Genomic DNA, 22544 nt, shown 5'->3' with positions numbered 1-22544 from the left:
CCTGGAGCTCACCAGGAAGGCATAGGAAGGAGCGACAGCTGATGGTCCCCTGCTCCCACAGCTTCCCCGACAGGCAGCCGTGCACACCCTTCCACTCCACCCCTGCCCCGCCCAAGCACAGCCCCATTTCTCATCCCTATCGATTATGGTGGCAGAGACCTGCAGCATGGAACGTAAATCAGCGTCCCCAGAGCATTTAACCCAGGGAGGGTTAGTTGGAGGTGGCATCCCTTATAAGTCCTGCATCTGATGTTTTTATATTAATTCCTATAGTGGCCAGATTAATTTTTATTCCACTGACTGTTATCTCTTCTTCATTGACTAGGAGACATTTCTGAGAAGTGCATATCTCGTTGAGTATCAGTCATTTAGTAGGGTGCTACCCTGGCTGCAGGGTTTCATTAAAGAATGAAAAGTCCTTTGCTGCAAAGACTTAGTCCTTGGAAATAACAATGCACAAGCCGACGGGAACCACTCCCACCACTGCAGTCACCCGTGAGTGGGGTCTGGAGCTGCCTGGGAGGCCCCAGCTGAGGGCACAGGGCGCCCCAGCCCCCAGCTCCCCTCAGCTCCCCCAGGCCTAGTGTTGGCCATACACAGGCTCTGAGTCGGCTTTTACCAAGTGACCACCCTGGGCAGAGGATCCCCAGGCCATCAGCCTTGCTCTGGCCAGGCCCTCACTTCACACAGCTCACTAAATCAATACCCCCACCTCAGAGATGAGGTGGGACTGTCACTGTAGCCATTTTGCAGACCAGGGAATGACGCTCAGCACCTTTCGGGCTCATGGATCTTGGGTGGGATCTGGGCCCGGATCACAGAAGTGACCACCCTTTCTGCTGGCACAGTGGGGACACAAGAACTGGTGGGTTCTGAGAGGCCTGGGCCACACAAAGGGACTTAGCTGAAGAAGTGGGTGCCAGGAGGCCAAGCACTATCTCAAACATAGATGCCGGCAGAGTGTGAGGCAGGCACGTTCGGGGGTTGGAGGGCCTCCAAGCAAGGCCAGGAGATGGGCGTAAGTCGGGGGGATTGAGGCAGGGAACCAGGAGGAGACTGGGGAGAACAGGTGGGCTCGGCACTAATGGGGACATCTGGCCAAGTTGGACGTGCTGTGAAGCTAGGCTGGGTGGCCAGACAGAGGTGGAGAAAACAGGCAGGTGCCTCCACCCTGAGACCCTCACCTGCTCCTCTGCCACCCCACCTGGTTCTAGAGCAGTGAATCCCAAATGTGGGCCCAGAACCAGCAACATCCAGCCCCAGGAGTCGCGGCCAGCGCACACTCTAGCCCCAGCCTGCACCTGAGCCCTGACCTGGAGTGCTGCTCTCCACGGGCAGTGCGGAGTGGGGGCTCCAGAGGAGCACCGGCTGGCCCCTCAGTTATCTCACCTGCAAGATGGGGACGCCGCTGCCCCTAGGAGGTGCTGTGAATCTGAGTGAGTTCCAGGCTCCCGTCCTGGGCTGTCCACTCACCCACATGCAGGCAGGTCTCCACCAGCGGTTCTCGCCCACAGCCACCCGGCCTGCCTCTTTTCCTAGAAGAGACGATTCAGGCCGCAAAGATTTACCTCTCAGAGTGACCTCACTCGGCCTTTCTTCCTCGGGTCAGCCATGCATAATTAAACCCCAAACCTTTAGGATTTGGAGACTGCAACACTCACACCCAAGCTGGGTATCAGCACTGGGAAATAAAACAGAGGTCACTTCCTCCTCCAGCACACATGTGAGAGCCCCAAAGATGACATGTTGTTTAGGGAGCTGCTTTTATTTTGTTGGAAGCTGCTTCCAAGACACAACTGTGAAAAGACAAAAAAGGTTGCTGTGAGTGGTGGCTAAGACAGCAACTGCATTCAAGTGTCTGGATTCTGCAAGCAAATAAATTATGAGGCAGGAACGAAGCTTTAGAAGATCATGGGCACTTCCTCACACACATCCATTAGGTGGTCTCTGCATGAGGTTCTTGGCAAGTCCTAATGGCTAAAGAGGTGAATTTGGGACCCCTAGAAGGGAGGGGGAAAGGGCCAACCCCCATGGGGGGGACACAGCTCCCTGTCCAATCCGGGCCTCTCAGCACCCACCCCCTCATTTATTGTCTGGGACCCCTCGTTTACAGCCTGGGGCAAAACAACCAGGGCTGCTGACCATAAGAGATCCTGTTCACACCCCACCTCCTATCCAGGAAGGTGCCAAGATCCCCACTTACCAGTGGGGGGCTGGGGCAAGCTGAGCATCTGAGGCAGCCACTTAAGGCCAGGGCTTAGAAGGCAGAATGTCTAGGAAAATGGGTCTCTGAGGCCAACTTCCTTTTGGCTGCAAAACTAAGTCCCAGGTGTGCACAGAAGTCACCTGGGTGGAATTTGAGCTTTGTGGAGTCTTGGAACATTCCTGCTGCCCTCAGGAGGGGTCCTGGAGACTAAAACACACCCTGTCCCTTCTCTCCAGTCCCCCCGACCCCACGCCAGCTAGGAGGTAGCCTGCCTGGACCCTCAGAGCTCCAACACCGCGAAACCCACCTGGGCTTCCTCTTGTCTCTCATTTCCATCTGCCTGTTTTCTGTGAACCAGGTGCTGGGACCATGGGTGCCCCTCCATTCCAGGACTCTGAGCCTCTACCCCACCCACACTCACAGCGCTGCAAAGACTTGCCTGCCCTCAGCCCAGCCTGGCAGGAACTCCCTAGCCTGCAAAGTGGGCCAGAGCCATGGCACAGACGACGTGGTGTGTAGTGCTTTGGTGCTAGCTCACTGCAGAATTAGCTACCACCTGGGCTGCAATTCCGGGAGGGTTACTTCAAGAACTGTGGCAGGTAAGGGCTGACTACCCAGAGTTCCCTCTGGGGGGCGCTACAGGGAAGGCGGTAGAGCCCGGGCCACACATCCCTCTCCAACAAAGCATCTGCCTGTCGACATGGCCTCATGCTACCTGCAGCGACTCACACAATCTCAGTTTGCCTGGTAGCTCCACAAGATTTATACAATGCACCAGGCATATACAATGCACCAGTGCCCACCCACTCCCCACACAGGGCCCTGTCCAGGGCAGGAGGGCCCTGGAGCAGAGCAGCCAAGCTCTCTCTGCTCTCTGGAGCAGAGCAGCCAAGAGAGGTGGGGCCGGCCCCACAAATGGCCACTTGGCATCCAGGCCTGAGCTGGACAAAGGCAGCTGCAGGACCCAGGCTGAGCCCCGGACGGGGCGGGTGGGAGCCCGTCTCTAAGCCGGATGGGAGATGCTTCCAGACATGATCGCATCTGACCTTCTCCTTGCATCTCTTCTCCCTGGCGCAGGGCCCATAGTGAGCTCAGCTCCGTGCTCCTGGGCTTCGTCGTGGGGAACTCTGTAAAGTTCCCAACCCACAGAAAATCACCACCCTCTGGAAGGCTCAGGAGGACCCACAAGGAGCCCTTGCTCCCTGAGGACCACAGGCCCAGGCTCCTCTCAGGGAGGTGGGCTATGAAGGGCAGGAGAGGGGAGCTGCTCTGGGCAAGCAGGACACTGCCAAGCTTCCAAACCAGGTTCTGGAGAGATACCCCCACCCCCTGTTGGCCTGGAGCACTGAGGTCTTCAGAACCTTCCAGAACATTCCTCAGTTGAGCAATCCCAGCTCTGGGCAAATCACAGGGGAACCTGGGGAGGAGGGTCCTCCCCTTGCTGGGATCATCATATCCTTAAGTTTAAAGGGCCAAGGGGAAAAGTGAGTTTCTGAGCTTTCCAGAGAAAGTCTCTCCACAAAACACTTCCTGATGCTTGTCTGACACTAAAAACCTATTAAAGTCATAAACTTTCCTGTGGAACGCTTTTCAAAAATGTATTTATCCAAAGGGCATCTGTGTTTGGTCTCCAGCGCAAATTCTCCAAATGTCAGGCCCCAGGTGATTTATTTGGGCGCCTCGTTCCCTCCCTGCCGGTTGTTTTCAGCTCGAGCCCCTGGTCAGGTCCTCCTTCCACTGAGGTTCACAGATGCGTCCATCTGGGGGGCGGGGGCGGCGTGAGCAAGCAGTGGGGCTGCGGAGTGTGGGGGCAGTGCGGACAGATGCTCGCAGCAGCCCTGCACCCTCACCTCTGTCCTGAGCACAGGGCTCACCTGACTGCCGCAGGGCTGCTCTGCGGGCAGACGTTGGACTAGCAGCTGCGAACGCTCACCAGGCCCCCAGCAGCATTCGATGCTGGGCGAGCAGCAGTCAGCACCACTGTCCTCACCATAGGCAGATGAAACAGGGGAATGGACAACGGTGAGGGTGACACGCAGTGACCTTGAGGGCCTGGGGCCACAGGCATTGCAAGGTTGTCCATTGGGCCGCAGATAAACTAAGCACAGTCAGAGCAGCAGGCACACCAGGTCCCTGCCTCACGCCTACACCCAGCATCTGAGCAGAGGTGTGAAGAGGGGACTTCTGAGTGATGAGTAGGAGCTGGATGACAGAGGGGCCGGTAGAGCAGGGAGGAACTTCCCAGGCTGGTGAGGGCCCAAACAGGGAGTGCCTGGGCAGTCTGGGGACTCTGGGGGCAGAGGGAAGAGGGCTGGGCGCTCAGATCCCCATACAGCGCAGGCCCTGGGGCCTTAGGCTGCAGAGTCCCCAGACAGCCCTTCATCACACATCTTAATATGCACGGGCTCATCCACCCCTTCCAAAGAGGCCCTTGGGAGGAGGGCCCTGCCAGGCCGATCTGTGCGCCTGTGCTCACGGCTCCTGTGCTTGCTGGCTCTGCGTGCAGTGGGAAGGGAGCCCTGGGCTGGGCCTGGAGGGGCAGAAGATCCCCAGGAGGTGGGTGCCCAGGAGGTGCCCCCACTGTGTCACCCTTGTCCTCAGGCTGTGGCATCTTCAAGCCATCAGGAAGTCAGAGCACAGAGTGAAAGCTGGGGCAGCAGAGTCCCCTGGGGCATGGCAGCACCCCCAGAGCCGGCCGCCTCTCTGTTCTCATTGCAGTGGAGAAGTGTATGCCAGGAGCCCCCCAGACACCCCAGGGAGAGGCTGGGAGATGTTTTTTAGAACTGTGCTGCCCAATAAGTATACTAGCCACATGTGGTTGTTTAATTTTACATTATTTTAAATGTAATAAAATTAAATATTCAATTCCTCAGTCACACTTGCTACATTTCAAGTGCTCAGATAGCATAGAGTGAAACAGGCCCATTATCGCAGAACCTTCCACTGGACAGACATAGTGGGCAGGGAGGGGCCCATCTGGCCTTGCGAGGGGTCTGGAGCACGGCAGGCTTTGGCTCAGGCAGCAACTCAGGGTGGCCCTGGTGCTGGAGAGGAAGCAATGAGGGCTCTGCCTGCAACCAGCCCCGGGGCTTCCAAGAGAGATGATGAGGTCTGCAGGGGAGCTGCTGTCCTCAGTAAGCAGGTGCCAGGGTCCAGGGCCTGACTGTAGCACAGGGGACTGGGAACCACCTAATGTACCCCCACATTCTGCACCTGAGGGCAGGCAGATGGGAAGGAAGGAGGGCACCTGCAGGCAGCTTGCACCCCACCCCTCCAGCTCAGTGCAGCTCCTGCGCATGGATCAGGGCACATAGGGCCTCTGCACCCACAGGTGGAAGACACATACCCACCACACCCAAGCTGCCACCCCCTGGATCCTGAGCAAGGGCAGCCTGCAGAAGCTTTGGGGCATTAAGTCAAAGGACTTCCTCCTATGTGCCAGCATTCCACAAACACAGCAGGGTTTATGATCCAGAGGATCTCCTAGGCCAGAGTAGGCGCTCTGCAGCCCTGCAGGCATGGCACCTCTCTGAGGATGAGATGGAGCACTGCAGGCTTCGGGGAGGGTGCTCTCCTGGGAGGGCTCCTGTCCATGCTTGGGGGGGGGGGCGGTTCCAGGGCCACCAGCCCTCCTGCCTGCCTCTGGCATCTCCAAGGCAGCACCGTCCCCAGCGCCATCCTCTTTGCCCCACGTCAGCTCCTGAGGGTGCCCAGGCCTGACAGCCACCGTCTGTGCCCTCCCCGTCTCAGACCCGTGCATGTGTGTCCTGTGTTTGGCAATTATGCAAGGATCACCAGGAAGGGAGCAGCTCTGTTTTATTCACTGGAGTATTTCTGTTTCCAAAAATGGTGCCTGGGTTATAGTAAGTGCACAGTAAATGTCTGTTAAATAAATAAATAAACTTGTCAAGAAGGGTAAATGGCAAAGTGCAGATTGGGTGGAATACAGATTCCCATATGAGTGAGCAAAAACAAGTCTCAGCCTTATTCTCAGCCGCTCATCTCAGGCTTGGTGACTGAGGGGGGTAACTGAGGACATGGGGCACCCAGCAGGGGAGCCCACCCTTCCCTGGGACCCCCCTGTGTGGCCTCCGCTGCCTCTGCATCCTGCCAAAGGAGCCCACTGCTGTGTGGCCCTCCAGCTGGGCCCTGGGGCACTCTGCTACCTTCTCACCACTTTTTCCCACTATGCACCATGGACCAATCCAGGTGCATCGTCCATCTCAACTGAAGGTCTTGCCACTTTAGTCTGGATACCAGAGGAGAAGTCGTAAATAGGTTTTGCCGTGGTAAAGGCAAGCTTAATTTTTTATTCCCTTCCAGATAATAATGAATCGAGAGGTTCTCCTTCACTTACAGAAACAAAAAGGAAAAGAAAGGGCTTCCTGGTGACAAGATAATTTGTCAGAAAGTTATGAGCAAGCACCAGCAGGGCTGTATAGGAAGTGCGTATTGAACAATACGACACACTGGCTTCTAATTGCTGCTGCCTTTCTGATCAATAATACATGTTTTCAAAAAGCCTTCTGTTTGCATTTACACAATGGACTGTAACTACTGCAAAGATCCATTAAGACCTATTTTAAAAAGTGCGTTCGTAAAAAGTTGTCTAAATCTGCATTACAAGGCAGATTATGAAACTGCCTTGGGAGATGTTTGGTCTAAAAAGCATTCAGGCCATATCTGCTGGACATGCCAACTCAGGCTCCGCCTCTCTCCACAGTCTGCTCATGGGCCGTGAGCCGGGAAGGCCTTCTCTGTGGCTCCAGCTGACACAGGCAGTGAGGCTCAAGACCCCGTCCCACACCAGCCAGACTCTAGCCAGCAATGCCTCGGTCTGGGGACACCTAGCGTGAGCAGAGCCCCCGGAGCGCAGGCTTCACTCAACCCACCGCTGCCCAGCGTGCGATTACAGACCAGTGCGGCAGAGAGGGCTGGGGCTCTGGGGCGTCCAGTGCCAAGAGGGCTGCGGGTCATGTGGGGAGAGCTTGTGGTCTTTGGCTGAGCCGGAGCGGTGGAAGACAGGTGCGGGCTTGGGCAGACCAGTCTTGGGTTTGGCCACCAGCCCCACACAGCACCCAGGGGCGAGTTGTCACCCGTGCATGTGGGAAGCCCAGAGCAGAGGGAAGTAGACCATTCAGGTATAGAGGCCACCTGGCTTTCTGTGCCACCTTAGTAACATCCACTGCTTTGGCCTCATTGCCTCGACTTCTATAGCTGAAGGGGATAAAGAACAACAGTGGCAGGCCACATTGCCTGCGTGGCCCTGAGCTCAAGGTTCCCTGTGGACCGACTGGCTTGATGCCCAGGCAACCTGGGGAGAAGGAACTCTGCTTTCCCTCTGAGGCCCAGAGTCTCTGGGTAACATGTCAAGACTGCACGGGCAAGAGTAGACACAGCTGGGACACATCCAGAAAGCCCTGCAGCCTTCCCACCAGGCCACGGCCAGCCCACACCTAGACAGCTGCCCGGAGGAGAGAGAACCCAGAAGAGCAGTGAGAAAGTGCCCTTGTCTGCCGAGCCCACCGAGGCACTGCAGGCTTCATCTTTAGAAGCACACTGCAAGACAGGTCCCGTGTTTTAATTCCCAAGTTACAGATGAAGAAACTGAGGCCCAGAAAGGACTACGAAAGCTGCTGAGTGACGTTCTACCCTTGTTCTTGTGCTGGGGGAAAGGAATTGGGACAGCTCCCTCCAAGAGACATGGGAGGGGAGAAGGGGAAAAGGGGGAGAAGGAAAGGGGGGAGAGGAGGGGATTCAGAAGAGAACCAAGTCTGGGGCGAGGAGACAAGGACAGGTCAGCTGGGTGGAGGTGGGCTTTCTCTGAGCCCCGAGGGCTCTATAAGGACATGCAAGCCTCAGGCCTCAGGCACCCAGGCCTGGTCAGGTCCCAGGGAGAGTGAAAGGGAGGGTCTTCCACAGGCCAGGCTGAGGCCCTGTCTGCAAATGTCGCTGTGGGCACCCAAGGCCAGCGGGCAGGTGGGACCTGCACACAGCTAGGTAAAGCTGACATCTGGGCTGCACAATGGAAGCTCACCAAGCTGGTGTTCTGTGACTATGTTAATGTGGACAGCATATTTGAAGTGGGGGTGGGCTGACTGAGGACCCCCCACTGGGAGCCCTCAGAGGTGGCTGGTAGGCACTGGCTTTCTCCTTGCAGCTGCCCTGCAGGAGGGCCAGGGAGGCAAACGTGAGAGCAGTAGACATGCCCCCCTCAACACCCTATCGGGGTACAGAGTGCAGTGGTAGGCAGACCTGGAAACTGAGGCACTGAGCAGTTCACTAACAGTGTACACAGCTGGCCTCAGAGTGGACTGACCATGTCACACTGCCTGCAGAAGAGACCTGGATGCCAGCCCACGCCCACTCTGAGGGGCCTCGGTCAGCCGCCCCACGCTGACCAGCCTTCCATTGTCCACAGGACTGGGCTGTGCTCTGGATTTTCTACCCTCTCCCTGCAGGGCCCCGCCAGGGCCAGGGTTCCCTGCTCTCAGCCTCACTCCACACTGCTGGCCTTCTTGGTGCTGCGGGACACACCCACGTGGGCACGGGCGCAGTTCCATCACCTTCTCGGTTCCATGCTGGCTTGGCCTCCACCCTCCTTTCCGTGCAGTGTTTGGTGCTTTGGGGCTGGACCCAAGCGGCTTCAGGTAGCCCACCCATGCTCAGCAGCAGTGAATAACCTTCAAGCTCCCACTTGCTGCAGGGAGAAGGTGTGAGCCACTGCCTACTGAGCACCTGACCTTGTGCCAAGGAAGGGCCTCAAAAACACCATCTTAGTCCCTCCTCACAGTGACCACAGCAGGGAATGCTATTTCAGCCCCCATTTGACAGATGACAAAACTGAGGCTCAGAGGTAAAGTGATTTGTGTGATGTCCACAAGACATCATGTAAGTGGGAATGTAAGTGGGAAAATTCAAGTTCAGGTCTGATCACGCCAAAGCATCAGAACCTCTTGAGGAACATTTTTTTAATGTAGGTTGTTATGGTGGTGGGCCCAGGAGTCTGCGTATTTGTAAAAGCTTCCCTGGTGATTCTCCAAGAGGACCTGGGCAGGGTGGGGCACCAGCCACACTGTGATGCACATTCCTCCAGCTCCCAGAAAGCCCACACCTCTCAGCAGGGTGGTGGGGCAAGAATGCCTGAGCCCAGGCCCAGGGAGGCCTGTGCAAGAAGTGGCTGTGACCCGGCGAACGTTTCCTGTGTGCCTGGCGCCAGGCTCCACCCTCACATGTATGGCCTTTTTATCTTCACCCTTCCGAGAGAGAGAGATGTTTACCACTGGGGAAACTGAGGCTCATGTGTATACATGTGTCCATGCACGCATGGGGCATACACATGTGAGGTCTCCCAAACCTGTTTCCAAGAAGGCAATATCCCCACCACGTTGTCAGGTGTCTGCTCAGGACCCCCAAGGATGGGGGCGGGGAGAGAGGGTGGAAGGGCCTGAGGGAGGCCAGGCAGGAGCACAGTCCCAGATAGTCCCTTGAGATGGTCACACGGAGCCCAGCCAGACGTCTAACCTGTCCAGTGTCAGCTAAGGCCTGGCCAGGGTGGTCCCTGGAAGGTGTGGGGTGGGGCTGGCTGAAAGAGTGGGCCTATTTGGACCCACCCCTTTTCCTCTTCATTCTCCTAGCAGGAAGTCCACAGGAGCTTGTTTGTAGCCAAAAAGATCCCCCCAGCCCCTCCCTTCCTACTAGGTCCCTTCCCTGGGCATAGGCCTGAGTGTGCAGTGTGGATAGCTGCTAGCACCAGAAATAGGGCCTCTCTGCACCCAAGGGAGCCGCCACAGCCAACTCCAGCTCCATAAACCCTGGGAGGGTATGGCAGTCAGCACAGGTCCAGTGGCCCTGGGTTGCTCTCCTGGACTGGCAGGCCTGCACCCCAGTAGCCCACCCTTCAGCAGCCCTACTCTGGACATCTCCGTTGGTCAAATCGAAGCCAGCCTGTCTTGGCAGCTCCTTCTGCTGCCTGAGAGGGTGACTTCACTTGGACTTCATATCTGCAGAGTGAGGTGCGGACGGCTTACTCAGCCCTGCGCTGAGCCAGGCAAGGGGGTGGGGTTCCGCACACAGCAGAAAGAGGACTGGCTGTCCCAGGGGGACCCCAAGCCCAGGTTCCTGGACATTCTCACACCAAGGCCCCATGGGCTTCCATCCCCTCATCCCTCTGAATCTAGGTGGGGGCCAGACCTCAAAAAGCAGCTCAGGGGTGGGGAGAGAACAGAGGCTTAGAACTGCCATCCAACCTCAGCCTAGGACTCCCTATTACAGCTCCAGAGGCCACCCCTTTTAGGGGTGAATGTGCTACTAGGCATCATTCTTTGGGGGAAAACTAGATTCTTTGGGGCTCCAGTTCCTCTCTGCTACTCCCTGTCCTCCCTTGTCAGTCCTACATCCTAAGAGTTCTCTTGTTTGGAGGGAGAAAAGGCACCCACCTCCCGAGCACCCCGTCAGGCCAGCACCGCGTCTCTTTCAAAGGTGGGCCCAGGAGCCAGTTTTCTGTTCCCATTAGTTGGACCAGTACTTGAGAGGGGAAATCGCAAACCGGCCCTGCGGGACTCCCACGCTCTCCACCAGAGCCACCGAGGATGCTGTAAGCTACAAGCTGGGTTCGCCCCAGAAGGACGCAGAAGGCTCTCCGGCCCACTCCCAGCCAGGCTCTTCCCCTCCTCCAGCCTCTGGTCCCCGAAAAGGCCGCGCTCCCACCGCGCCTCCCCCTCTGAGAAATGGCGGAGGGTGCGCTCGGTGCCGAGAGCCTGGAGGCGGGGCGCCCTTCTCCGAGTCCGCTCGGTCGCACCCTTAGCCAGTCAGCCAGACCTTGCATCCTGGCGTGGCTTCTCTGCTCTCTCTATGCAGCGAGCGGAAAGGGCGAAACGCAGGGACCGCGAGCGGGCGCACCGGGTGAGAAAGAGTGGCTGAGCGAGCAGAGGTGCGCGGACGCCGGCTACCGCTGGCCTATCCGCATCGCGCTCGCCCGGCCCGCACCCCGCTCCTACCCGCGCTCCGCCCGGCCGCACCCAGCCTTCTCATCCCCCCTCCGACACGCGCCTCTCCTGGCCAGCAGCGCACGTCCCGCAACTGTCTCCAACCCACAGCCCGGGTGGGTGCCCAGAGCCCCGCCCACCCCGCACCCGCCCGCACCCTGTTCCCGCCCGGCCCGCCCCGCCCCCCGTGCCGCCCCGCCCCGCCCCTGCCCGCTCCTCTGTCGCAGACGGCGCTCTCCTCACCTCAGTCCGGCTACCCAAGGAGGGCGCGCAGCAGCGCAGAGTGCCCGGGAGTCCGCGCCCCGACGCGCCGAGCCCGCAGCTACCGCCACGCTCCGGGCGGGCATGGGGCAGCCCGGCTGAGCGCCGAACCCCACCGCCGAGACCCGCCGAGACCCGCCGGCCCACGCCGCCCTCCCTCTAGCCGTGGCCCCGGCGCGCACAGGCGATGGCGAAGGCGACGTCCGGTGCCGCGGGGCTGCGGCTGCTGCTGCTGCTGCCGCTGCTCGGCGAAGGTGAGTCCTGCCGCCTCCCGCAGCGGCCAGGGCGAAGTTGGCGCCGCGCGCCGAGCGGCGGAGCGGACGCGTTCGGAAACGCCTTTCCGTTTGTGGTGGGCAGCGGGCTGCGCCCTTGCCGGCCAGTCTGCTTCAGCTTCGAGCGAAGTGGCCGCGTTGGGCGGTGGGCACGGCGCCTCGGGCCTCGGGCTAGGCGGGTCTCCGGCAGGAGTGGGACACGGGCCGGCGCCGGCGGTCGGTGCCCAGAGCCCAAGCCGCGGCCGCGCGTCCCAACCTGACTGCGCCTCGCGCGAAAGCCGCGTCCCGGCGCAAACGGGACAGCCGTTTCGGTACAGGCGTGGGCGGACGGGTCAGGCAGCCCCAGAAAGCCCGCGACTTGCGCGGGGAGTTAGTTCTGTTTCTGCAGAAGTCTGCTCGGCCCTGGTTTCCTTCTCGGGCCGCACGTCCATGCGCTCCTCCTCCAGCCCTGCCGCCCCAGCCGGCCGAGGGGTGCGGAGGCTCTTTTATAAACGGCTGCATTTCCCTTGTGCTTTTTGGCCGCGCTGGTCTTTAAAAAGCCAAAAGCCTGTGGTTTCTGAAGTGGCTTCGCTTGAGGGCCCGCTGCGGCCCGAGGCCCGCCCGGCAGCCTTGGTGTGCTGCGCCGCTACCAGGCGGGAGCCCCTGAAGGTGCGGCCTTTGGGCCATTGGACGGCTCAGGGCCAATATTTACTGCGTGCTTTTGACCAGGTTGGGCTGAGGTAAGCGGAATGTATGCGCCGCCCGCGTGGGTGCTGTGCCTTGTGCAGCCGCCGGGCGCTATGGGATCCCAGTATTAGGCGTGGCCTAGCCAAGACTGGTCACCGCCCCCACCCAAACCCTCACGGAATGAGCCTCAAGGTTGGAGAATCTGTGACCCTTTGGGCTGTGTATTGAAACCGGCCCTGACTTGATCTCCCCCCAGTATTCTGTATGAACCAAGTTTCCTTTTGAGAGGGAAGGAGCTCTGGCCACCCTCGCCCATCCCTACAAAGGGCTTTCTCTCCCTGGAGCCTTTGGTAACAGAAGAGGCTGTGGTCACCCTGCCTCTAGCCCCAAGTCCTGCACAGACAGTTCACAGGCCTCCTCTGTGGCTGGCTCCGCAGCTCAGGATATGCTGACGTCAGAATGGGCCCCCAGTCCATCACAGGGCAGGGGAGAAGCCTTGCCTTCCCACCCCAAAGAATGGGGATGGGGAGTCTGTTCCCATTGTTGGGACTCTGGGGTCACAGTGCTGCAGGGGAGGACCCAGGGCAGAGGTAAGCAAGGTGTTCTGAAGCTCTCTTGGGACTCTGGGTTGCAACTTTGCAGTTGTGGCCATGTTGAGCCAGAAGCCCGAGTGCTGGGCAGCGGGGCTTTCCCACACCCTCCCGTAGCTTTGTGCATGGCCTGGGTGCCCAGGCTCCTGGCCAGCCTGTGGCACTTGGCAGGAATGCAGGTAGCTTTCTGTGCCCAGACCCCTGAGCCCAGAGTTGGGTAGCTGCAGACAGCCCCCCCAATCTAGAGAACATGAGCCCCTGTGCCCTGGGATGCCACGAAACCACAGTTGTTGGCACTGGGAGTGGGGAAGCAACCCCACACCGAGAGAGGAGACCGCTGGGGCCTTTGGAGAGGCCTCGGGGGCTCTTCACCAGCAGCGGCAACCTGGAGCTGCCCAGCTTCCCCGAGCTGTCACGAGTGACTCTGTGTGCTCTCCCCTGACCCACCCTGTGGGGACAGCTGGCCTCAGGCGCCCTCTTGCGGACGCAGCACTCTAGTGGCTGGGCCTGTGGGGGTGGGTGGGATGGGCTGAGTCTCTAGGGATGAGGGTCCTTCCCCAGCTGACACACTCACACTCATGCTCTGTCATTGCCAAGACACACTCCTGCTCTTCCCCCGGAGACGTGCTCATGAGGCCTGTGGACATGCATGTTCCTGCAGTGTGACCTGGCTTCTTCACACTGCACCCTCACCCAGGTGCAACAGGAGCCCAGTCCCTTCTCTTGCCACTCACTCACACACCTCCCCACACGTGTACATACAGGGACACATGCCCCGGGTATCTAGGAACCAGACCTAGAAAACCTCCATCTAAAAGTTGTTCTTAGAAGTTTCTGACATCTCACAGCTCAGCACCGGTATGGCTATCCCCATTTCAGGGATGAGGGAGTCCCAGCATCTGGGACTCCCCCTGTAGGTGCCAGGCTGGCCAGCAGCTCCTCTGCAAGCCTCTTATCTCTCATCTCCCAGGCTTGGCTTCTAGGGTCCCGCTTGCTCAGCACCTCCGGCTGCAAGGAAGGCCCAGTCCACAGAGGCCTGTGGACCCCAGGACCTTCGGCTCCCAGCACCAAAGATCCAGGCACTATGACATGGCAGGGCCCTGTCCCCAGGGTGCCAGGCTGCCCATCTGTGGAGCACCTGGGTGGTCCTCCTCTCTGTGCACCACCAGGTGTCAGAGCAGGCACCTAGGGTGGAGGGGGGACATGGCTCCACCTACTTGTTTTTTCTTTTGCCCCCTCCCCTCTTTGGCCAGGGGCCAGTGGAAGGCTTGTTCTGCCTCCACACTCATTGGGCCTCCCGATTTCTCCACTCCAGCCTGCTGAGCCCCTCTGGCCTTTAGGGGCAGCCCTCACCCCTCACTGGGGGACTGGGCCAGCTGGGAGGCACCTGAGTGTGGGGCCCATGAGCAGAGAACAAACGGGGAAGTTTATGGAGCCGCCTTTATCCTACAGAACTGCTTTAGGGACAAGCTAAGTAAATCACTGTTTCCTCCGTGGTGTGAAGAAAATGGGATGCGTTCACCTAATGGGGAGCTAATGGCCTTTTAGCCAGGGGAGGAGAAAAGGAATATAAAATTATGATATCTGTTAAAATGGAGCCTGGGGTGCCAAGGGGAAGGGAGGGCCGGAAGCTGCAATCTCCCCTGAGGCCTTCCCCCCCTTCGGCCTGACAGAGGACCCTCTAAGTCCCCATGCGGTGACTGGATAAGGCTGATTACCAGCAATAGCCACCCTGCGGGAGCCTCACAGCATGCTGCTCTTGTGCTTCGAGCTGCCTGTTTGCTAGCTCACTCTATCCTCCCAATAAGCCTGCAAGGGTTGTGGCCTTGTTTGCCCATTTCACAGGTAAGGAAACTGAGGCTCCTATAGGAGTTGGTGGAGAGGACTTAGGAACTCCCCACCCTTGGTCTTCTGACTTTCTGCAAGCCCCTTCTCTGGGCCAGTGGTGGTGGATACCAGGGGTGGGGCTGAGGAGGGGTCCCAGGAGAGGGAAGTGGCCCTGACCCCGCCCACCCACCGGTGAGTCGCTGACCTCGGGCTCTAGGTGCTCTGAGGACAGCCTGGCCCAGATATGGGAGTGACGTGTGGCACTGTGCTCGGACACCTGAAACAGGAGCCCCTCTGGATCTCAGCTGTTTCCGCAGGCAGGACCTTTGCTTCAGCTGATGTTTGGGAGTGCAGGTGGGTCTGGAGCCAGCACAGGCACGGCCCTGTCAAAGGTGGCCTAGGGGAAGGACCCTGTGTGCTGCAGGTGTGGCAGGAAGACATCTCTGTGCTGGTGGTGGTGCAGCATGCAGCCAGGACGCCCAGGAAGTGGCTCTTGCACCTGCATCTGCCTGGGGACCTGCATCTGACAGAAGCTACTGTGCTGAGCGAAAGGGGTGCAGGGTGGGAAGGCTGGGTGTCAGGGACGTGAGTGCCCCTGTGTTTCCTTGTCCAGTTCAGAGTCCTCCCTAGAAGAAAGCCCTCAGTGGGGTGTCCAGGGAAATAGGGCTGAGCCGAAGGGGCAGCCCAGCCCTCCCACCAGCACAGCCTCAGTCTGTGGAGGCAGCCACACCTCCACTGCTGAGCCCGCTTCCCACTTCCGCGTTGGTACTGTGCTGCCCTCCGCCCAGCTGCGTGCCCCCCCACCCCAACATAGTGTTTTCCGTATGAGAGACTTAATACTAACAATGATAGTGGCAGTGAGCGGCCCCCCCCAAACACTCCTGAGGGAGGCTCCTGGGCTTTTCTGGGGCTGGTGGTGCCCTCGGGTGGTTACTCCTCTCTGACGCATGTGTCTGTGGGGGCAGTGGGCTGCCAGGCGGGGAGCGCACCCTGACCCTGGCTGCAGGGGAGGGGACGGCACTTGGCCCATCTCTCCCTGCCCAGCTGCACCTGGGTCTGGGGTCTTTGGCTCCTGGGAGGCTGTGGGGTCAGTGTGACTCAGGTTGAGCTCATGGGGTCCCTGTAGCACCAAGACTGGACACTGCTCCTGTGGGCACTGCTCCCCTGGGTGAGCAGGGAGGGTGAGAAGGCCCCAGGCCTCCTAGAGTCTGCCTGGCTCCCCCCACTGTGCAGCAGCCAGGGCCGGTGCAGGGGTTAAGGAGGCAATACTATGCCCCCGAAGTAGGGCTTCACCTCCCTTCCGAGCGCCTTGGCATGGGCCTTCTCCTGATCAAGGTGCCAGGACCCTTGGCAGGCCTGGTGGCCTGGGCCTCCTCCTGCCTTCCTCCTCGCCTTGTTTCCATTGTCCGCCTTCCTTGAGCTCTGCGGCCAGGCTAGGTCACGTGGGTGGGCTCTGGCCCTCCATCAAGCTCTGGCTTCACAGCTGTGTGATTGTGGGGTGCCTCAGGGACCCCTCTCCCCTCTGCCCTCAGGCTGGAGGCTGTGAAGCCAGTGGACCTCTGAGTGGTCCACTCTGAGACCCTGGGCAGGGCAGGGTGGGGCGAGAGGAGCAGCTGGGCACTGTTGTTCCTTTGGCTCCTCTGGCTGGGGCTTGGTCCCCTAGAGAGCTTGGTTGTGGGCAAGTGGTGCTGCTGGGACCATGAGGACAGCAGTTCATGCAGCACCTGGGCCTTGGAGAGAGCAGGTGGCCAGCCCTGAGCAAACACCTCTGTTTGCTTTTGCCTCATGGGTGGCTCCACAAAGTACAGCAGCCCAGGCACAACCACAGAAAGGTCACCTGTGTATCTGGACAGGTGTGTGCCCACCTGCCTGGTGGGCTGCTGATGCAGGCTTTCCTCCTTGATACCAGCAGTCGTGGAGGGGCTGGGGCTGGGACCTGACTGGGAGACACGTGTGGCCTTGCAGAGTCCCTGTGGTCCTGGGGGACCCACGCACCTCCCAGATGTGGGCGCTGCCCTCTGCTCCGCTGTGACTGGGGCTGGAGTCTGCGTTCTGCACAAGTCCAGGGCTCCAGACAGGTGCCTGAGGGGCAGTGTGGCCCTAGAGCCGCAGCCAGGGGAGGCAGGCAGTGGTCGTCAAGACTGTTGCCCACTCCCGCATGTGCCTCTGTGACTCCAGAAAATTCTCACCTTTGTGTTCTAGAAAGGGAAAAAGGGAAAATGTAGTTTCCTAAAATTTCAGTAAGAATCTGGGAAATGCTGGGGCAGATGTGTGCTCCAGCTGTGGGTCCCTGAGGGTGGAGCAAGCTGGGGTGCAGCCTGGGGGTGGGCGTCTACTGGGTTCTTCCTCAAACTTTTCTTGCCAGTGAAGCAGGCAAAGACATGGAGGCTGGGGCTGGTGCTGGGAGGGCCAGGGGCTTCCTCCTTGTTTGCGCCCCCCCCCCCAGCACTGCCTGAGGGGAGTCTGTTGCGGCCCTTAGCCGAGGAGTGGCACAGCCCTCCTCACCTATGGAACCAGGGCTAACATGCGTTCAGAGACATAGGAATGTACTCTCATGTGCCCCTCATCGTGAGGGGACAGCCTGGTTTGAGACCCAGCACACATGTGCAGCCTGCAGGTCCACAGACAGGACTTCCCGGGGCCTTGAAAAGTGACCAAGGGATGTCATGAATCTTCTTTGCTACTCCAGCCACACCCGCTGCAGTCTTGTAAGGGCAGGTGAGACTGTACTTGGTGACAGAAGCCCCCAGTCTCAGTGGCTTAACAGAGCCCACTGTGTCCTGCCTGTGGCACAGCCTGGCCTGGCTCTGGCCCAGAAATGGCCCTGTCTCCTCAGCTTCACCCCTCTGAGCCCGCGCCAGCCGTGTGTGTGGAGGGCGCAGAGCTTTGAGGCCAGGAGGGCGGGGGAGCTGTGTGATTTTGCCTGTGTCCCACAGTGGGAGTCTGGGGGCGCAGGCCGGGCTGGGCCTGCACGCACCCACCCGCTCATGGGCTCCTCCAGACCAGCCTGTGTCTGTCGTCCTGGCCGGCACCGGGGGCCTGCGGGGGCCCCAGCTGGAGAGAGAGGAGCAATGGTGGCAAATGATCACAGTTTACTCTTTTTATTGAGGTGAAATTCACATAATCATTTCTAAGCAAACATTTCTAAGTAATCATTTCTAAGCAAACAATTTCGTGGCACTTAGCACATTCATAGTGTTGCACAGCATAGACATCACCTCTGTGTAGGTATGAAACATTTCTGTCACCCCAAAAGGAAACCCCATACTCACTAGAACAGTTGTTCCCTGTTCCCCTACCCACAGTCTGTGTCCTGTCTCTGTGGATTTACCTATTCTGGGTATTTCATATAAATGGACCTTTATGGCCCACTTCTTTTACTTACCATAATGTTTTCAAGGTCCATCCACATTGTAGCATGTGTCAGTACTTCGTTCCTTTATAAGGGTGAATAATATTCCCTTCTATAGATATACCACATTTATTTATCCATTCATCTAGTTTTTTCTTGGAAGCACTTGGGTGTTTTCTACCTTTTGGCTACGATGAATAATGTTGCTATGAATATTCCTGTTACAAATATCTGTTTTCAGTTGTGTTAGATACATACCTACAAGTGAAATTGCTAGATAATTCTATGTTTCATTTCTTTAGGTACTGCCAAATTGTTTTCCACGGTGGCTGAATCATTTTACATTACCATCAGCAGTGCACAAGGGTTACAGTTTACCCATATCCTCACCAACACTTGTTATTTTCTGGTATGCACGTGTGTTAAGTGTTTTAATTTTATCCATCCCTGTGGGTACGAAGTGGCATCTCATTGTGGTTTTGGTTTGCCTTTCCCTCGTGACTAGTGATGTTTAGCATCTTTTCATGTGCTTATTGGCCAGTTTTGTATCTATCTTCTTTGGAGAAGTCTCTCTTCAAGTCCTTTGCCCATTGTTTACGTGGGTAGCTGTCTTGTCCTATGGTTTACTTTGCTGTCACATCTCCACCAAGTATTGCTGAGAAGTGGCTTTGTCAGTGGTGTCTCTGTCGGTGCCTAAGCCCCAGCTCCCCTGTGAGGTAGACATGGGTTCTTCTGATGTCCCCATGTGGGCACTGAGTCACACCACCCTCACAATCTGAGGATGTTCTTGGAAGACCTGGACTCTGAGGGCAAATGTCCCAGAAGCAATGGAGTCACCACGCATGTGTGAGAAGGGGACACCTAGGAACCCCCCATGAAGGATGGGAGCGGGGGAAGGACTCAGCAACATGGAACCCAGGGCTGCCCTCTGTTGCTCAGCCTGAGTCTAGACTCCAAAAATAACCGGACAGACGCGGGTAAGTTGATTACTGTAATAGCAGTCGTGTGATGTCATGCTGCTGGGCCCTGGAGCCATTTTCCTGGGACAGCCATGTGCCCAGGCAGCTCTGGAGGCCAGCACTGGGCGGAAGGCCTTGACCCAGGGATGGCAGGAAGCCTTTGTGGGCCCAGGACATCTGATTGGTTGCCGGGGGTGGTGATGGAGAACTGGCATTTGTGGGCAGGTGCTGTGCCTCCGGGGAGAAGTTCCTGTCCCCATTCACAGCTGGGGACTGAGCTGGCCACACAGCGAAGCAGTGTAGGGTCGCGCACTGGGCCCTCTGCCCTGTCCTCTGCCCCTCCTGTTGAGCCAAAACCTCTCCTTTGGACTAGGCCTATGTCTTCTTGCTGTATCAGTGGCCTAGGAGGACCCTTGGGGCCCTAATCCTGTTTCTACCCAATGTCCCTCGTCCCCCAAAGGCCACCTGGGTGAGGAGCCCACCCTGATGTCCATCGTGCCCACCATCCTGCCTCTTGGCCTCTGTCAGGGGTTTGTTCCCTGAGTTCTTGTGCGTCACATGGACTCAGAGGAAAGCAGCATTTACACTGAGAGGAGCCTTGGCATCAGCCGCAGACCTCTGCTTTTACAGATGGGAAAACTGAGGGAGGCATGAGCTGTCATGCGTGGGGGTGTCATCCGTTGAAGATAGGCACCACAAACCTGGTCGCCCCTTCTCCACACAGCCACCCCAGCCTTGGGTTTGGGTCCCTTTCTACTCCTGAAGTCGAAGTCTCTGAGGTCTTTGCACCCCAGGCTGGACAGCAGCGTTTAGACGCAGGTGACATGGTCTGCCTGGCTGTGCTGTGGAGCCTCAGGACTGTACGACCTGTCAGGCCCAGGTCCGTGCAGGGCCAGAACCTGCGGCTCCCGGCTGTCTTCCCTCCACCCTGCACCAGAACAGACCCACAGGCCCTTTGTGAGCCCAACTTCTGCTCCAGAGTTCAAGGTGGCCCTCCCTGGGGACCCTGGCTGCCACCTTGGTCCCCACGGTTGCTCTCAGCCTGCCACAAGGAGGACACATGAGGACTACAGCTGGCCTTCCAGTGCCCCCCATCCCTACAGCTGCAGCAGTTCCCAGAGGGGCCCAGCTCTGCCCAGTAGGCTGCCTCGGCACGTGGAGACACATGGGAACTGCTGCTCCCAGGGCTGCCCAGACCCCCGCGTGTCACCAACAGGCAGCTCCCAGTTCCATGACTGAGTTTGCCACGCCCTCCCCTTCGTGAGTGTGTGGCAGTACCAGGGCCTGGCGGGCAGAGGGAAGGACCCCTCAAGCATCGTTTCTCCCATGTCCAGCCAAGATGGGCAAGTGCAGCCCCTAGCACCGGGTGGGCGCCCTGCAGGAGCTCCATCTGAGCAGGGACCGTCAGGTGCCTTCTCATGGCGGGTGGGCACTGCCTGAGCACACTCCCGCCAGGTCTCGTCTTTGTAGGCCTTCGCCCCCGTTTCACGGCTCCTTTCCCCACTCACTTTTCACTGAAATGTTAAAGAGCCTCTGTGAGGAAACTTCTAGGGGCACCTGCCTCTTGGAGGAAGCTGAGGGAAGCCGTGGATGGCTATTTATGGTGCCATTTTTAGCCTGGGGCTGCAAGCAGGTGACCAGGGGGCCCAGGTCACAGTACCTCAGTTTCTCTGCATGGCTGTCACTGAGCAGAGAAGCCTGGGACAGACGCCAACTTAAGTCCTTGCTCATTCTCTGTTTGGCCTTGGGCAAGATATTTAGCTTCTCTCTGCCTCAGTTTCCTCTTTGTGGGACAGGAATCCTGGTACTCCCTGCCTCTGACAGGTGTTTGAAGTGGCATGATGCAAGTGGAGTGCTTAGACCAGACCCACTCACAAAGAACATGCTGTAGAAATCTCTTTGGTTCATGTTGAACACAGATGAGAAGGGCGCTGGGGTGGGGCAGAAATAGGCAAGACCATTTCAGGTTGGGATACACGGGCTGACAGATCCGTTTAAATTAGCATGTGGACATGCTCTGAGTCACTGTGCCTTGCTGAGTGCTTGGGGGACAGTTGCCCAGCCAGAGGCACCAGGGTCAAAGCCAGTGATGCCTTGGCCCCACGGCCCTGGCTGGGGCCACTGCACAAAGCAGCTGGCTCAGCCGTGAACTCTAGAGCCCTGGAGCAGAGGGGACCTGGTGACCCTTAGATAGTCATCGGCAGGCCACTTGCACGCCCAGTGCTTTTCCAGCCAGGCCTTGCCCTGGGACAGAAATTAATTATAACCTAATTGGCAGTTTCCTTTGCATAGAAGCCGGAAAGAACTGCCAGCAAGGCCGGTGATTAACTCAGCAGCAGCTGGGAAATCACATTTGGGCAGGAGTGTCCATCATCTTGACCAGGCCGCTGCAGCTGGTCTGGGTGGATGCGGTCTGGGTGGTGCCGTGGTGCGGTGTGGTGTCCTGGCTCCCCAGTGCCAGTTACTGACCTTTCCCCAAACCTCAGCCGTGCCTGGATCCCTTCCCCACCCATGGTAGCAGGCTGCATGATACTTAGGGTGTCAGGAGACTCGGGCCCTGGTTGCAGTCTGCCATGAGTGTGAGAGGTGAATTCTGGGCCTCCATTTCCCAGCACGCAGTGGGGAGAGTGCTGTCTCTGCTCTACAGCAGGAGCTCAGCCGGGTGTGCGAGGAAGAGCCTCAGGATGAGGGGGATGTGCCTGTGCATGTAGGGACGGTGGTGCCTCCGAGATACGGCCAAGCCCCTCTCTCCTCCATCCAGCAGGCCACCAGGCACCCTGCCCAGCTGGGGGCCCAAGAGGACAGGTGTCTGTGAGGCACTACACCCCACACTGGGTCCCCTGCCCAGCATTTTGGGAAGAAGAAATTTAAGCCTGGGACGGAGGCTGCACTGCTATAATGGTGACAGTATGCTCACTGGACACTAGGGAAGTAGCTACCCTTGGCATTTATTGGGTGCCCAGTGTAGGTACTAATCTATCCATCCATCGGTAGAAGCCAGAGTTTTCTTGATGGTTTTACAGAGATATGCTTAAATGCAGAGCACTAGGAATGGGACAAGCTGTCAGATTTTCCACGAAGGAGACATTGGCTTATAAGTGAGTATAGCTGGGCCAAGGAGCCATATGCTGAAGTGTGAGGCAGTTGGCTCTCAAAGTGAAGCTCTTATGGGCCATCAGATTACTAGAGCCTTCCCTAGCCTTTCCTTCACACCTGCTCTGTGCCAGGCATCAGGAAGGGTTCCAGGATATAACAGTGGGCAAGACAGGGCAGTGCTGACCCTGTTGATCTTCACAGCCCAGCTTTCCCCTCACAGTTAGTGTGGGTCAGACCTGGCAAAGCTGCTTTGGAAGCCTAAGGATGCCAGTAGAGTGATGGTGGTGGTGGAAATGGCGGTGATGGAGGTGGAGGTGATGGAGGTGGA

At 58.2% G+C, this 22544-nt stretch overlaps 1 protein-coding gene across 1 annotated transcript in view; it reads left to right on the top strand.

The window, feature by feature from the left end:
• The first annotated feature begins 11396 nt into the window (after nt 1-11396).
• Nucleotides 11397-22544, top strand: part of LOC142875581 (proto-oncogene tyrosine-protein kinase receptor Ret-like) — a 51832-nt gene continuing 40684 nt past the window's right edge. Inside the window, exon 1 of the mRNA XM_076010264.1 lies at nt 11397-11708. Coding sequence (XP_075866379.1) covers nt 11642-11708 — 67 coding nt within the window. The 5' untranslated portion in view covers nt 11397-11641. The remainder of the gene's footprint in view (nt 11709-22544) is intronic.

The sequence above is a fragment of the Microcebus murinus genome, chromosome 14, assembly GCF_040939455.1.
Source record: "Microcebus murinus isolate Inina chromosome 14, M.murinus_Inina_mat1.0, whole genome shotgun sequence".
Taxonomy (NCBI): Eukaryota; Metazoa; Chordata; class Mammalia; order Primates; family Cheirogaleidae; genus Microcebus; species Microcebus murinus.
This window is presented reverse-complemented; position numbering and strand designations above follow the sequence as displayed.